The sequence below is a fragment of the Lepidochelys kempii genome, chromosome 1 (assembly GCF_965140265.1).
Source record: "Lepidochelys kempii isolate rLepKem1 chromosome 1, rLepKem1.hap2, whole genome shotgun sequence".
Classification (NCBI taxonomy): domain Eukaryota; kingdom Metazoa; phylum Chordata; order Testudines; family Cheloniidae; genus Lepidochelys; species Lepidochelys kempii.
This window is the reverse complement of record NC_133256.1, coordinates 62,216,624-62,234,492: the sequence shown is the minus strand read 5'-3', so window position 1 is coordinate 62,234,492 and position 17,869 is coordinate 62,216,624. Positions and strand designations below refer to the sequence as shown.

At 43.8% G+C, this 17,869-nt stretch overlaps 1 protein-coding gene across 1 annotated transcript in view; it reads left to right on the top strand.

The window, feature by feature from the left end:
- RGCC (regulator of cell cycle) overlaps positions 1 to 17,585 on the top strand; it is a 38,417-nt gene extending 20,832 nt beyond the window's left edge. Inside the window, exons 3-5 of the mRNA XM_073324603.1 lie at positions 13,628 to 13,741; positions 15,354 to 15,416; positions 17,261 to 17,585. Of these exons, the coding sequence (XP_073180704.1) occupies positions 13,628 to 13,741; positions 15,354 to 15,416; positions 17,261 to 17,268 (185 nt within the window). The 3' untranslated portion in view covers positions 17,269 to 17,585. The remainder of the gene's footprint in view (positions 1 to 13,627; positions 13,742 to 15,353; positions 15,417 to 17,260) is intronic.
- The last annotated feature ends 284 nt before the right edge of the window (positions 17,586 to 17,869 follow it).

Here is a 17,869-nt window from a genome sequence, read left to right as displayed (position 1 = left end):
ATAGAATATCAGGGTTGGAAGGGACCCCAGAAGGTCATCTAGTCCAACCCCCTGCTCAAAGCAGGACCAATTCCCAGTTAAATCATCCCAGCCAGGGCTTTGTCAAGCCTGACCTTAAAAACCTCTAAGGAAGGAGATTCTACCACCTCCCTAGGTAACGCATTCCAGTGTTTCACCACCCTCTTAGTGAAAAAGTTTTTCCTAATATCCAATCTAAACCTCCCCCACTGCAACTTGAGACCATTACTCCTCGTTCTGTCATCTGCTACCATTGAGAACAGTCTAGAGCCATCCTCTTTGGAACCCCCTTTCAGGTAGTTGAAAGCAGCTATCAAATCCACCCTCATTCTTCTCTTCTGCAGACTAAACAATCCCAGCTCCCTCAGCCTCTCCTCATAACTCATGTGTTCCAGTCCCCTAATCATTTTTGTTGCCCTTCGCTGGACTCTCTCCAATTTATCCACATCCTTCTTGAAGTGTGGGGCCCAAAACTGGACACAATACTCCAGATGAGGCCTCACCAATGTCGAATAGAGGGGAACGATCACGTCCCTCAATCTGCTCGCTATGCCCCTACTTATACATCCCAAAATGCCATTGGCCTTCTTGGCAACAAGGGCACACTGTTGACTCATATCCAGCTTCTCGTCCACTGTCACCCCATGTCCTTTTCCGCAGAACTGCTGCCTAGCCATTCGGTCCCTAGTCTGTAGCTGTGCATTGGGTTCTTCTGTCCTAAGTGCAGGACCCTGCACTTATCCTTATTGAACCTCATCAGATTTCTTTTGGCCCAATCCTCCAATTTGTCTAGGTCCTTCTGTATCCTATCCCTCCCCTCCAGCGTATCTACCACTCCTCCCAGTTTAGTATCATCCGCAAATTTGCTGAGAGTGCAATCCACACCATCCTCCAGATCATTTATGAAGATATTGAACAAAACCGGCCCCAGGACCGACCCTTGGGGTACTCCACTTGATACCGGCTGCCAGCTAGACATGGAGCCATTGATCACTACCCGTTGAGCCCGACAATCTAGCCAGCTTTCTACCCACCTTATAGTGCATTCATCCAGCCCATACTTCCTTAACTTGCTGACAAGAATACTGTGGGAGACCGTGTCAAAAGCTTTGCTAAAGTCAAGAAACAATACATCCACTGCTTTCCCTTCATCCACAGAACCAGTAATCTCATCATAAAAGGAGATTAGATTAGTCAGGCATGACCTTCCCTTGGTGAATCCATGCTGGCTGTTCCTGATCACTTTCCTCTCATGTAAGTGCTTCAGGATTGATTCTTTGAGGACCTGCTCCATGATTTTTCCAGGGACTGAGGTGAGGCTGACTGGCCTGTAGTTCCCAGGATCCTCCTTCTTCCCTTTTTTAAAGATTGGCACTACATTAGCCTTTTTCCAGTCATCCGGGACTTCCCCGGTTTGCCACGAGTTTTCAAAGATAATGGCCAATGGCTCTGCAATCACAGCCGCCAATTCCTTCAGCACTCTCGGATGCAACTCGTCCGGCCCCATGGACTTGTGCACGTCCAGCTTTTCTAAATAGTCCCTAACCACCTCTATCTCCACAGAGGGCTGGCCATCTCTTCCCTTTTTTGTGATGCCCAGCGCAGCAGTCTGGGAGCTGACCTTGTTAGTGAAAACAGAGGCAAAAAAAGCATTGAGTACATTAGCTTTTTCCACATCCTCTGTCACTAGGTTGCCTCCCTCATTCAGTAAGGGGCGCACACATTCCTTGGCTTTCTTCTTGTTGCCAACATACCTGAAGAAACCCTTCTTGTTACTCTTGACATCTCTGGCTAGCTGCAGCTCCAGGTGCGATTTGGCCCTCCTGATATCATTCCTACATGCCCGAGCAATATTTTTATACTCTTCCCTGGTCATATGTCCAACCTTCCACTTCTTGTAAGCTTCTTTTTTATGTTTAAGATTCGCTAGGATTTCACCATTAAGCCAAGCTGGTCACCTGCCATATTTACTATTCTTTTGACTCATCGGGATGGTTTGTCCCTGTAACCTCAACAGGGATTCCTTGAAATACAGCCAGCTCTCCTGGACTCCTTTCCCCTTCAAGTTAGTCCCCCAGGGGATCCTGGCCATCCGTTCCCTGAGGGAGTCGAAGTCTGCTTTCCTGAAGTCCAGGGTCCGTATCCTGCTGCTTACCTTTCTTCCCTGCGTCAGGATCCTGAACTCAACCAACTCATGGTCACTGCCTCCCAGATTCCCATCCACTTTTGCTTCCCCCACTAATTCTACCCGGTTTGTGAGCAGCAGGTCAAGAAAAGCGCCCCCCCTAGTTGGCTCCTCTAGCACTTGCGCCAGGAAATTGTCCCCTACGCTTTCCAAAAACTTCCTGGATTGTCTATGCACCACTGTATTGCTCTCGCAGCAGATATCAGGAAAATTAAAGTCACCCATGAGAATCAGGGCATGCGATCTAGTAGCTTCCGTGAGCTGCCGGAAGAAAGCCTCATCTACCTCATCCCCCTGGTCCGGTGGTACCTCCTCTGTGGTACCAAATGAACTCATGGTCCTCCAGGGTACCAGAGCTCATGCAGACCCGATGATTGGGGAAGAACCACAATCCGCATTACTTGGTACCAGGATCCCAGTATCGAGCACATCCCAGCACCCAGAATTGCTCTTAGCACTGGGCTGTATACTGCCAATACCCCAGTCAGCAGCACCTTTACCCATTGATGAATCTGACACTGGCCAGGAGGAGATCATTCCCTGGCCCCTCACGGTGGCCCACCACCACACTGCAAGGGTCCTCCCCAATTCCATCACACCAACTGCCTGTGCCTGCCTTCCTACCTCTCCCTCCCAAGGCCATATTGTAACTCTTCGGATATATACACACTCATGGCGCAACCGTCTCCGGTGTCTCTCAGGGAGAGTCTACCAGATGGTTTGCTACAGCCTGGCACCTGAGCCAGGGCAGGAAAGCACCTGAGCCAGGACAGGAGAAAGCTTTTTCAGAACAGGAAAGAAGGGGGAAGAAAAAAAGAAACAAAAAGAACCTGAAGAGGAAGCTACCTCTTCAGCACACTTCTCCTCATCTCTCCCAGATGAGACTGTGCTGCCCACCCCTCATCACTAAGTGAAGATTTAAGAACTTTCTGGATCTTACCAAGAGGGTGGCAGACAAGCTGCAGATTCCCTTGCAGGAGGTGGCAGATACACATCACAAGTTGGTGGAAATTCTGCACACTACCTTTTCATCTAGAACTGTCCTCCCAATTAATGAGCTGATTCTAGATCCTACCAAAATCATCTGGCAGAGTTAGCCTCCATCGCACAAACCAGCAACAGAGTATAAACAAAACCAACCCTACATCTCTACCCAAAGAGGCAGACTTTGTTTTCAACATCCTCAACCCAACTCCATCATAGTGGATGTGGTTAATGCATGAAGCAAGCAACATAATGCCAAGTCAACAATGATCAGGCTTCGCAAGATGGCGTATTCATCGACAACATTACTGGTTAGAGCCATAAATTACCAAATTGTCGTGGCCAAAACAATTTTGTTAATCTTGGGAATCCCAGGATGTTTCTGAAACATTACTGGAAACACAAAAAGAACAGATTCAGACCATTCTTAGGGAAGGTCAGTTAATAGCCAGACCAGTCCTAGAGACACCACTGGATGTAGCTGTTACAGCTGCCCGCCCAGTCTCCATGACAGTGGTACTGAGGTGGGGTTCTTTTTTGTTCACTACACCTCTCTAGATTGGAAGTCTGTAGCTCTTTGGACAATTTGAAGGGCCAAACTCTTTGCGGAGAAGACAGATTTTCTTTCCACATCATGAAGGATTCTCGGACCGAAGAACACTCCGTAGGAATCTACACTGTGGAACAGAAGAGAAGCTATACCTCTCAACCACACCACAGATCACAATCTTCTCAATACTCACCATCTCTGTGCTGTTATGAGCTACAGTGTAAGACACCCAGGGCTCAAAAGTGAGAACAGTCTGCACCCCAGTCCATGACCTCTCAAACGGCCTCTTATAAGCCCTTTGATGAGCTGGTCGGAGGCCTGAACAATGATACCTTACAGCATCAGCTGCCATCTATACACCTGTCATGCCACTCAGAAGTCACCTTACGTTACTTCTCAGCAGTTAGGACCACCTCTAGAGCAAAGAGATTGATTTCTAGCCCTGAACCTACAGGTGCCTACTTCCATATCTCAATACAGTCATTATACAGGAGATTTCCTACTGCTTACCTTTGGGGCAGGATCATTATAGGTACAGACTGCTCCACACAGGGTATTCTCCAAGGTTCACTTCATTGTAGTGACATACTAACCCCGATACAGTGACTTTATCAGCACCAACCTGATGCAGTACAAGCGAGAGCGCTCCTCTCACTACCCACATTCACCACCTGGGGACACGTGTCTCTCTAATATGCTACACAACAACAAGGTTCAGGACAAATGGCCTTCCATATCACTCTTTTGGGGCTAGGGGCTGTCAGGAGTGCCTGTGCACAAACTCTGCCTTTCATCAAAAACAACACACAAAGGTTATGATGGACTTAATGTGACCTGTATGTTTTGTATAAACTGCCAAGGAGCTGCCAGATCTCCCTCCATCTGCAAGACATCATTCAAACTTTGGAATTGATGCATCCATCACAATGTGCTCATCTCAGCTGTCTGTCTACAAGGGATACAGAATGGGGTAACCAACAGTCTCAGTTGGCATTTTCTCACGACAATGAGTGTATACTGAATTCACAGGTGCTTCAAGCTATAGCCACCCCTTGGAGAACCCAACCTATGGATCTCTTTGCTACTTATTGGAACAAGAAAGGTCCTTGTTACTGCTCCGGGGCCGGCTCGGGGAAACATTCACTGGCAGTTGCCCTCATCTTTCCAGCGGACAGGGCCCATTTGTATGTCTTTTCCCAGTTTCCTACCCTATCCAAGAATCTGTTGAAAATTCAACAAAACAAGTGAGAGTTATTGTGATTGCCCCTCTTGACTATGACAAGTCTGGCTCCCTTACCTGATGCAGATGGCAATATGCCCTCCTGTTCCTCTGATGTCAGCCCATTCCTCACCCTCTCTCTCAAAACAATGGGCTGACCCTTCACCCCAACCAATGGGTCCTCCACCTCCAGGCTTGGATCTTTTTGTTCCAAGGCTTAGAAGCCAAATGCTCTGACAAGCTGAAACACATGTTGCAACACAACCACAAGTTGACCATTCCACATACCTATCTACAAAATAGAAACAACTCCAAGTTTGTACCATTCCAAATGGATAGACCCAACCTCATCTTTCCTCCCTTTTTAAACTCTCACTCAGCTCCCTTATGGTACATCTCATGGCAAAAATGGTTTCCCACTTGGAGTTTGCTCAACCACTAATGCATAGACTCTTTAAGGGCATTGGGACTCTCTCTTCCCCCATGTGACACCACCCACTCCAGCCTGGGACTTTAATCTAGTTCTCAGGGCTTGGACTAGACCTCCCTCTGAGTCCAGGGCAACTTGTTCTCTCTCACACCTGTCCATGATGACAGCATTTCTAATTGCCATCACCTCAGCTAGGCACACAGGAGAAATAGCAGCACTATTCATGGCCTTTGTCTTTTAAAAAAAAACAAAACAAAAAACCAAAACTCTAAGGCCATATTCCAAGTTTCTCCCTACTTTTTCTGTACTTTCCATATGAATCAACAGATCCACCTCCCTGTTTTTTCCCAAAACCACATTGTGACAACTGGGAGACAATAGTGCATATAATAGAAGGACATGAATATTCTACTTGGACAGGACTAAGGACTTCAGGAAATCCCCTAAGCTCCTCCTTTCATCCACAGAAAGGTTCTAAAGCTCTGTGATATCTCCTCAAAGACTATCCAAATGTGTCTCTAGTTGCATTAACCACTTAGCAAGGGTGCAACTTGCTCCCGTCCATACGAACTCCATGAGATCAGTTCCTACCTCAATCTCCCCATTCTGTAGAACAATGTTTGAGGCCTCTGTTCATACTTCCACAGAACATTATGTGATCACTGAAGATTTGGCCGCTGACACCATCTTCGACTCCACAGTACTCTCTATAGTAAAAGACTCCGCTCTGAAGTCCCAGCCTCCAGTGGTGGGTACTGCTCCGGAGTCACCTAAAGTGGAGCACCCATAGGGACACTACTCAAAGAAGAAGAGGAAGTTACTCACCTTGTGCAGTAATGACGGTTCTTCGAGATGTGTGTCCCCATGGGTGCTCCACAACCCGCCCTCCTCCCCTCTACTTCAGAGTTCTCTATAGGGCTCTGTGGTAGAGAAGGAAGTGAGGGGGGTTCGCCCATGCAGTGCTGAATAGCCTTGAGGCAGACCACGAGGGAGGGAGAGCACATGCGCGGGCTCATTGGGACTCTGATACCAAAAATCTCCGATTAGAGGTGTAGGGGTACACAGACACCTAAAGTGGAGCACCCATAGGGACACACATCTCGAAGAGCCATTGTTACTGCACAAGGTGAGTAACTTCCTCTTCATGGGGTCTTCTAGTCACTACCTCTCAAGGAGGTGGATTTACTACAGTGACATAAAAACCCTTTCTGTTGCTTTAGCAAGTGTCTTCACTACAGTAGTGTAGGTGCAGCAGTAGCACTGTAGTGCAGTCATGCACAGGGAAACACCAAAAAACAAGCACAACTAAATCATCTGTAGGCATCCCGCCTAAGCAGAATCACCATCACCATCAGCACTGAGCAGCAGCCATTGCGGTAAAGCATAATGAGGTTTAAACTTGTCTCCTGGGAGATGTCCTAATTAAATGAAGTGCATTATTGAATTCAAATTCAAATGTTAGTTTTGTAGAACTACATTTTTCAGGTTGTTGGCTCCTAATGTGGGAGCTGGCAGCTCTAGGTATCACACAATAACAACTCTTCCGTTCACTGGAACTGTGACTAATACTTTTCAAGAACTGGGTGTCATGGGGCCATTATTATGAAAAGAGGCACAGGTCCCCTGGCCTCAGAAGTGTTGAATTTTTTGTTGAAAAAACCTAAAAGCTTTGCCCCACATCCCGAACCAAATAACATTTATGAGGGGATTAGACCTATTGCTTTTCCATAACACATTCAGCCTTTCTCCACAAGTCCTATAAAATAAGAGTGCAGAATATCATCTCTGTAGGAGGTATCATGGGCTGGCATCTCAGAGTCCTGTATAAAAGAACTATATTTAAAAAAATTATCCAAAGACACAAGATCTAAAAAAGCAGAGGGAGTGATATCAAGAGTTATAGGCAAAGGAAATGAGATTTTGAAGAAAGGTAGAGTAGATTAGGCAGAAAGAGGGAGGAAAAATTTGTCAGAGGTAGGAACAAATGACGTTTCACTCCTCTATGGTGGTCAGATTGTGTGAAGTGTCAGAAGCATCTGTTGCTAATAATAGTGGCTGATGTGCATCTCTGTTCTCAATGTAATTTTGCATACTGCCTTAGATTATCGCACGTTGTATTTATTCAGCATTGACATTGCAATTGCAGTGTTACACCCTGACCCTGCTTTTGTGGGGCTATGTTTGCTACAAGTTTTTAAATGGTATTTTAAAAACAGTTCAGTTTAACACATTTTGTCTTGCCATTGTGAATCAGGCAAGGCACATAAGGACTTCAACTGAGGTGGCGTAGCTACTGAATTTGATGAAATTACACAAGGGATAAATTTGGCACACTGTGACATTTCTCTCTCCTGCCCTTATTCTGGAGGGTGTCTGAGATTAAGCGCTTTCTAACATATAGACATTGAAACACTGGTTTTGAAATGATGGATGATCTAATGGTCTCTTCTGGCCTTAAAAATCGATGAATCTGTTCTATAACCTTTCAGGCATTCTGCCTGATGCTTCTTGCAGAAATTTTTTGTCTGAGGGTGCAGACATTTACCATACGTGTAGTTTGACTTCTGTATTTAAGGAGGGGCCGCTCCAGTCAGGCCAACGGGGACGTCTGTGTATGTGTGTGGCATATTCCATGCCTGCCCACATGGATGCTATTTCAGATTTTTTGGCAGGGGGAGGGAGATGGTCAACTTTAATTGTAATTCTAGGGGCTGACAACTGAAAACTCTTGTTTTTTGGCAGATAACTTTAGAAATTATCTGACAGGAGCACTGTATCTAATTCCTATATCAAGAAAGAAAAATAAATAAATATTAGACCCTCTCAGCTCTAATACTAATGTGTTCTGACCAGTGTTCCCTCAAATTTTTTACATCCATGTGTGGAATGAATTTTGTTATGTGCACAAATATGGAGGAGATGTGTGACATATCACCTTCATATTGATGCACATAACAAAATTCATGTGGTGGGGGTGGGGTCGAGGGGTTCAGAGTGTGGGAGGGGGCTCGCGGCTGGGGCAGAGGGTTGGAGTGTGGGGGGATGAGAGCTCTGGCTGGGGGGGTAGGGCTGGGGATGAGGGGTTTGAGGTGCTGGAGGGAGCACAGGCCTGGGGCAGGAGATGAATGCTCCAGCTAGGGGTGAAGGCTCTGGGGTGGGTCTGGCGATGAGGGGTTCGGGATGTGGGAGGGGGCTCGGGGCAGAGGGTTGGGGTATTGTCTCTGGGGTGTAGCTGGGGATGAGGGGTTTGGGATGCAGGCTTCCCTGGGGCTGTGGAGGGGGGAAAGGACTCCCCCACAGCCCTCTCCCCGGCTGCGGCAACTCAGGCGGTGCTGGGCTGGGCTGAGGGAGGGGCTCCTCTCTCCCGGCCATGGCAAGTTTGGGGCAGGTCCGTGCTGGGGCCAACGGGGAGAGAGATTTCTCCCCGCCACAGCCCTGAGCCCCTGTGCGGGGGTTAATAGGCAGCTACGCAGCTGGTTCTGACATCTTGTGGCAAGTCACTTAAGGGACACTGGTTAGCTTTAAAACTTTAAAGTATATTCTTTCTCAAATACTCTTACTAAAGTCAGAGGGGACCATCGTGGTCATCTAGTCTGACCACCTGCACACTGCAGGATACAGAACCTCACCCACTCACTCCTGTAATAGAACTGTAGCCTCTGGCTGAGTTACTGAAGTCCTCAAATCATGGTTTAAAGTAGGGGTCGGCAGCCTTCGGCACATGGCACATCAGGGTAATTTGCTGGCAGGCTGCGAGACATTTTGTTTATGTTGACTGCCTGCAGGCACGGCCCCCTGTAGCTCCCAGTGGCCGTTCCCAACCAATGGGAGCTGTGGGAAGCGGCACACATCTAGTGTCCCTTCCCCAGTCATTGGGGATTTTTGCTACAGGCAGTCACCAATGGGCCACATGCATTGTAGGCAGTCCTGTCATACCATCCCCTCCAGAAATTTATCAGACTCAGTCTTGAAGCTAGATAGGTTTTTTGCCCCCACTGCTCCCCTTGGGAGGCTGCTCTAGAATTTCACTCCTCTGATGGTTAGAAACCTTTACCTAGTTTCAAGCCTAAACTTGTTGAAGGCCAGTTCATATCCATTTGTTCTGGGGTCCACATTGCAGTGCTTAATTTAAAGAACTCCTCTCCCTCCTTGGTATTTCTCCCTCTGATGTATTTATAGGGAGCAATCATATCTCCCCTCAGCCTTCTTTTGGTTGGGTTAAAGAAGTCAAGCTCTTTGAGTCTCCACTCATAAGGTAGGTTTTCCATTCCTCAGATCATCCTAGTAGCCCTTCTCTGCATCTGTTCCAGTTTGAATTCACCTTTCTTGAACATTGGAGACCAGAATTGCACACTGTATTCCAGATGAGGTCTCACCAGTGCCCTGTCTCATGGTACTAACACTTCCCTGTCTCTATTGGAAATACATTTTCTGAAGCACCCCAGGACTGCATTAGCCTTTTTCAAGGCTGAATCACATTGACGGTTCATATTCATTCTGTGATCAACCAATACACCCAGGCCTGTCTTGGTCCTCCGTCACTTCCAACTGATAAGTCCCCAGCTTATAGTAAAAATTCTTTTTGTTAGTCCCTAAGTGCATGACGTTGCACTTTGTACTACTAAATATAATCCCATTTCTATTACTCCAGTTTACAGTGTCATCCAGATCGTCTTGTATGATATTTCAATCCTCCTCCATATTGGCAATACCTCACAACTTTGTGTCATCCACAAATTTTATTAGCACACTCCCACTTCTTGTGCCAAGGTCAATAATAAAAATGTTAAATAAGATGGATCAGTCTTGGGATCCCTGAGGAACTCCACTGGTAACATCCCTCTAGCCTGATGGTTCATCTTTCAGTATGACCTATTGTAGTCTCCTCTTTAACCAGTTCCTGTTCACCTTTCAGTTCTCATATTCATCCCCATCTTTTCCAGTTTAACTAATAATTTCTCTTGTGTAACTGTATCAAATGCCTTACTGACATCCAGGTAGATTAGAGCTACTGCATTTCTTTTGGCTAAAAAAATTAGTTATCTTCTCAAAGAAAGATATTAGTAACTTTGTCAAGAATCAGAGGGTAATCATGTTAGTCTGTATCCACAAAAACAACAAGGAGTCCGGAGGCACCTTAAAGACTAACAGATTTATTTGGGCACAAGCTTTCGTGGGTTTAAAAAAAAAACAACTTCAGATGCATAGAGTGAAAATTACAGATGCAGGCATTATTATACTGACACATGAAGAGAAGGGAATTACCTCACAAGTGGAGAACCAGTGTTGATGCTACCTGTCAGTTCCGAGTCATGCATGGACATGTGACTGGCCCATGTGACTCCAAAACTCCATATTGTAGCTGGGATTCTACACGGGGGAGGGAGTGGTGTCCACCCACAAGAGAAAGTCTATTTAAACCCTGGGGAGACCCCTCCATTTTGTCTTCAGCTGGCTCAAGAGAGAGCCTCTCCCACCCCAAGGATACCTGAAAGAAACTGGAACAAAGGACAGCAACTACAGGGGGTGTGAGTAATTGCTGGACCCAGACTAGAAGGAGACTAGTCTGTAAAAGTAAGCTTGCTGGAATTCCTCTGAGGGTGAGGTTTTTATCTGTATTCAGTTTTCTTACTGTATTAGAGATAGACTTGCATGTTCTATTTTATTTTGCTAGGTAATTCACTTTGTTCTGTCTGTTACTACTTGGAACCACTTAAGTCCTACTTTCTGTATTTAATAAAATCACTTTTTACTTATTAATTAACCCAGAGTATGTATTAATACCTGGGGGTGTGTGTGCAAACAGTTGTACATATCTCTCTATCAGTGTTATAGAGGGTGAACAATTAGAGTTTACCCTGTATAAGCCTTATACTGGGTAAAACTGATTTATCTGGGGGTTGGACGAGTCCAGACAAGCTATCTCACCCCTTCCCATGGGGCTGGATGCGTTGCATCCGAGAGTGCTAAAGGAATTGGCGGATGTGATTACAGAGCCATTGGCCATTATCTTTGAAAACTCATGGTGATCCGGGGAAGTCCCAGATGACTGGAAAAAGGCCAATGTAGTGCCAATCTTTAAAAAAAGGGAAGAAGGAGGATCCTGGGAACTACAGGCCAGTCTGCCTCACCTCAATCCCTGGAAAAATCATGGAGCATGTCCTCAAGGAATCAATTCTGAAGCACTTAGAGGAGAGGAAGGTGATCAGGAACAGTCAGCATGGATTCACCAAGGGAAAGTCATGCCTGACTAACCTAATTGCCTTCTATGATGAGATAACTAGTTCTGTGGATGAAGGGAAAGCAGTGAACGTGTTATTCCTCGACTTTAGCAAAGCTTTTGACACGGTCTCCCACAGTATTCTTGTCAGCAAGTTAAAGTAGTATGGGCTGGATGGATGCACTACAAGGTGGGTAGAAAGTTGGCTAGATTGTCGGGCTCAACGGGTAGTGATCAATGGCTCCATGTCTAGTTGGCAGCTGGTTTCTAGCGGAGTGCCCCAAGGGTCGGTTCTGGGGCCGGTTTTGTTCAATATCTTCATTAATGATCTGGAGGATGGTGTGGATTGTACCCTCAGCAAGTTTGTGGATGACACTAAACTGGGAGGAGTGGTAGATACCCTGGAGGGTAGGGATAGGATACAGAGGGACCTAGACAAATTGGAGGATTGGGCCAAAAGAAATCTGATGAGGTTCAACAAGGACAAGTGCAGAGGCCTGCACTTAGGATGGAAGAATCCAATGCACCGCTACAGACTAGGGACCGAATGGCTAGGCAGCAGTTCTGCAGAGAAGGACCTAGGGGTGACAGTGGACGAGAAGCTGGATATGAGGCAACAGTGTGCCCTTGTTGCCAAGAAGGCCAATGGCATTTTGGGGTGTATAAGTAGGGGCATTGCCAGCAGATCGAGGGACGTGATCGTTCCCCTCTATTCGACATTAGTGAGGCCTCATCTGGAGTATTGTGTCCAGTTTTGGGCTCCACACTGCAAGAAGGATGTGGAGAAATTTGAAAGAGTCCAGCGAAGGGCAACAAAAATGATTGGGGGTCTGGAACACATGACTTATGAGGAGAGGCTGAGGGAACTGGGATTGTTTAGTCTACGGAAGAGAAGAATGAGGGGGGATTTGATAGCTGCTTTTAACTACCTGAAAGGTGGATCCAAAGAGGATGGATCTAGACTATTCTCAGTGATAGCAGATGACAGGACAAGGAGTAATGGTCTCAAGTTGCAGTGGGGGAGATTTAGGTTGGATATTAGGAAAAACTTTTTCATTAGGACGGTGGTGAAGCACTGGAATGCGTTACCTAGGGAGGTAGTGGAATCCCCTTCCTTAGAAGTTTTTAAGGTCAGGCTTGCCAAAGCCCTGGCTGGGATGATTTAGTTAGGATTGGTCCTGCTCTGGGCAGGGGGTTGGACTAGATGACCTCCAGAGGTCCCTTCCAACTCTGATATTCTATGATTCTATGGACCCCATTAGAAATTGAGCATCTGAGTGTTAAAGACAGGAACATTTCTTAAACGGCTTTCAATTAAGCCTACAGCTGTTAGGGGATGTGATTCAGACCTGCGTCTGGGTTTGCAGCAATCTAGTGGGTCTGGCTCAAACCAGGCAGGGCACTGAAGTCCCAAGCTGGGAGGGCAGGAAAAGCAAGGGTAGAAGTAGTCTTGGCACATCAGTTGGCAGCCCCAAGGGGGTTTCTGTGATCCAACCCATCACAGTGGCCATGCATCTGAAGAAGTGGGTTTTTTACCCACAAAAGCTTATGCTCAAATAAATCTGTTAGTCTTTAAGGTGCCACCGGACTCCTTGTTGTATTAGTAACTTTGTGACTACTTCCTGAATACAACAACTGAAACAACTGTAGAAAAATATACAATTACTTTCTATCATTTAGGCTACTTACTTTTTGCAGTTCACCAAACTTGGAACAGATCATTTAACTTTAGGAAACATCCTAACAGCCCTTTCTTATCATAATCACCTGTTAATCACTGTGTTTATAAACAAAATTTTGACTCCCTGTCTCAGGGTCACAAGCTGGGAGCAGCACATCTCTTGTCTCCTCTGTGGAACTCATTCGATTGCACACTCAGGCTGCCTCCCCATACCCCCTCCCCCCATACCACTCCCAAACTCCACCTATGATGTTTATATTTTTTTGTTTTGTTTTGTTACTGTTATAAACTTGCCATGGGCATTGGTTTTAATTTCTAATGCTTAGAATTTGTTTTACAGGTGCAGATTCACTCTACAGAAATAGTTTTAGCTTCAGTGATGAAAAACTTAACTCTCCAACAATGTCAGTTCCAACTCCAACTTTACCATCTCCAGCAGTAACTCCTTGTAAAGGTAAATCTATAATAATCTTATTTTAAGTGTTTTAAGTTTCTTCTGAACTCTGAGTGGTGCAGACTCATCTCTGTAAAATGTTAATCTACTGATATTTAAGATGCGAACAAACTCCTGAGTGTTAGTATTAAGACTACTTCAAACATAAGTCCTACTAGTATCTATGCTAAACACAATGGCACACTAGGTGTAATGTCTGCAATAACCAATGGTTCACAGGTGGGCCTGCCAACTCTATTAGCTATGAATCTACAGCATTAAAGAAAACATTAGTTTTTGGCTGATCTAAAATTGTGATGTGTCTTACTAAACAATTCCTTGAATGGGTTTATTTTCATTGTAGAGTTAACTCATGGTACAACTTGAATGTTGTCTAAGTCATCCTGTGCACACAAAAATGCTTGAGTGCAGCGGTGCTTTTAATGTGAGTTGGCTGGCCTGTCAGGGTGGATAGGCTACAACTTGAGTTAGCAGAACTTGTCAGCTGCTGACACAATTCCTCTTTGCAGTATCACTGCTCTCACTTGAGCTAGGCTAACTTGAGAGGCCTTAACTTGAGCGCAGATAACTTACGCCTTTTCTGAAGAGTGATGTCTGCACTGCAGCTGGGAGTATGCTGTATTAGCTCTGCTTGTGCTAGCATGCTAAAAATAGCTGTGTAGCTGTAGCTCACAAAAGCTTATGCTCAAATAAATTTGTTAATCTCGAAGGTGCCAAAAGTCCTCCTTTTCTTTTTGCGAGTACAATAGTGTGTAGGGTGTCAATGCAGAGGTGCTTAGGGTCACACCTACCCATATGTGAACACACATGCTGACATGCCATATATTTAATTTAAATTCCTTACATAACCTAAGCTAAGGCAATATTAAGGCTGTGCAATTGAGCACCCATTACAGGGAATGTGGAGGGATTTACTTAGGAGGAAAGATTAAAAAGCTACATATCTACCGTTTGATTAAGCCATCTAAGGGGAGGTGGGGAGATAACCTTACAAGTATCAGAAGAATTAACTATTTACCTTGGTACTAGGAGGGGTAATAATGAGGAGTAATGGGATCCAATTAAGTTGGTAGCAGAGACTTAGCAAAGAATTAGACTGACTGTCCGGAAACTATTTCTGAGAGCAAGGTTTATTTAATTGTGGAATAGTCTCTAGAAGGAAGTGATAGAAGCCACTTGCAATATTAAAAAACTAGATTGGACAGAATACTAGAATATATACATAAATAACAATTCTTCACTATCAAGGAGTGGACATCTAAGAGTGATGGAAAAAGCTTAACTTCTAATTTTTAAGGAAACAAAATGAGTTTTGCTCTAATGTCATCATGTGACTAACTCCCTAAAATAAAGGAATCAAAATTTTAGGCCAGATATCAGGACAGTCTTTTCTCTGAAGCATTTGGACATTGCAGTAGGACTATTAAAGGAAGAGGTCAAGGTCAGAGAGGTCTCTGAAGATAATCAAGAAGAGGTGAGATACTACTGAGAATAATGTTGGGAGTTGTCCTTCAAAATTCAAGTGGTTTCTAATGGCCTTTATTTGCCTCAGTGACAGAGACTTACATTTTTCACTTATAAACGGTGCTGACCTTATTCTTTTATTTTGCAGCAAAGCTTGGGGACACAAAAGAACTAGAAGACTTTATTGCTGATCTTGACAGGACATTAGCAAGTAAGTAGATTCACTTTGTGTGGTACCTTAAAAATGATGGAAGTCAAAGTATTTACAATGCAATACATCAGCGGAGATGGGGTTGTAGGGTGGGAACAGTATTTTTACAAAATTTCCTTTAAAATATTAGAGTTCTTTTTGTGTCTTTGTTGTGGGAGAAGTAATGGGGTAGAACATGGGGACAGATCAGCCTTTCTCCATGTATTTTTACTTTTAGGTCTCTCTAGTCTGCTTTTCCTGTCTGATAGTGTGATCATATGCTACATAGATGCGCTCATTTATCCACTCCCCTCCCTCCTTGTATATATTCCCATTTTTTAACAGCCAAATGCAACTTGATTTTGACTAACACCTTCTTACATATAGCATTTTTGGGACGTAAAACAAACCATATATCATGAAGTTGCTTTGATAGTGCACCTATTATGCAAGCAAGAGTTCTTCAAAAACTGATTCAACACTGTGAAAAAAAGGCTTGTGTCTCATAGTCCTATACGTCTAAATAACTGGCCAGTAACTATGAATGACTGGTATAAATGTAAGTATTAGACTGCTGTCATTGTCTTTACAAAATGATTATGGAATGGAAGTCCATACCTTATACTTTAAATTTAAAAAAAAAAAATCAGTTGATCTAGTCTCCATTAAATACAGACCAAATTTGTCACTACCTGACAATCTGTTATTCAGTTGCACTATTCCTTGGCTCTTCATCAGACTATATGGAAAAACACTTCTCTTTTTAAATATTGTGTTACATCTATTCCCCTTCTCACCGTTTGCCTGTGCTGTTCATTTGTGCCATGGTCTTGTATTCCTTTGCATGCAAACAGAGTGAGCCCACTGGGCCCTAAATAAGCAGTACAAACAAAGAATGAAAGGAGTAATACAAATTGATGGTGGGAATTTTTTTTAAATCCTTTGTTTTTCCTTCTTTGTATTTTTTAAGCCTTAGTTGATTTGCCTTGAGTTTAACTCAAGATGACTTCTTTTATGATCGTAAACTTGTGTTATGATCTGGCTTATTGGTGTTTAGCCTTTGCTGTCTTCTCACTTGTATCTTAATTCTGGCCTAGTTTCACTTATTTTAAGTATTTTCTTATTTACTATCTTTTGCAATGGATTCATTCTAGAGCTATCCATTCTTTACCAGTGAGATTAAATTTATTAATCTGTAGACCCTTTCCAGAAGGGCAGAGAGTCAGGAGATTTGGTATTCAAGGAAGAGCAAAACCCAAAAAGGAGAGTCTGATACAACCTTTTCTTTGGGTTTTTGCTGCTAGGGCTTTCACAGCTGTATTGCAGGTGACTTTTTTGGGCTGTCTGTTTCATACTGACTTCATAAGATTGTCCATTTCATAATGCAGGGCAAGTTGAGAGGTTGAATGCCACCTGCTGCTGCTATAGTGCATTCTAATAAGACAATGGTCCATGGTTTTTCAACCCTGTCTTATTCATTCACAATGTAACGGCCTCTACTTTCACATACCAACTTTATATTTGACTCTGTAATGCAGTGAAGAAGACCAACTTCAGTCTTATATTACTATCACATATTTTGAGTTCTACTATATAGTTGGGGTTATGTAACAGCCTACATTTACTTGTGCAGATGCCTTCTGGTACCTAAGACACACACTAGAGCAGTGATTTTCTTAAACCATTACAACTTTACAATCTTTATAACTTTTTGGCTTCTCTATATATTTTTTGGCTTTCTCCCCTTTCATGTCAGTTAAACAGCAGAGAATTTAAGAAACGGGACATCAAATATGACATTTTGTAAGTGAAATGTAATCTTGCGAAGTGTAGCATTTGGGATCTCTCATCTTTCATGTTTACAGGTATGTGAAGCAAAGGGATTTTTGGCATCATCCCTGTCTACAGATAATTCCTTGAAAGATGCAATGAAGACCTAGTGTGTGGATCACTGAAAGCTGCTGCCATGTCTGACAACTGTCAACTTTGCTATCCAGCATATTCATCTTCTGAACATAACAATAGTCACCTTCTCTAAGCATTTAACTGATGACATCAGTTTTGTTACTTTGCGGCAGGCAGGATCAGATAATTTAAATGTGCAGTTACTATATTTTTTTCTTAAAAATATAGCTTAAATTTTAATTTAAAATTGCTTTTATGAAAATATATTTGTAATTTTATATAGTTGGAAACTTTAATGCTTTTAATATATTTTTGTATACAAATAAAACCTGAACTGAAATCTAGCTGTCTAAAATCTCTCTGCGGGTTTAAGAAGATTGAAACTTAATAAATTAAACTTATCTCGGTTCCTGAGAACATGCATTAGCTTTTAAAATGTCTGATAACTTACTTCATGATAGGCAAAATAACAAAATGCAGGCTTTATGCAAAACTTTACATTTTTCTCAATTAAAGGGCCAAAGTTGGTAATTGTGAGTATTACATATTATTTTAAATACCTAGGGAAT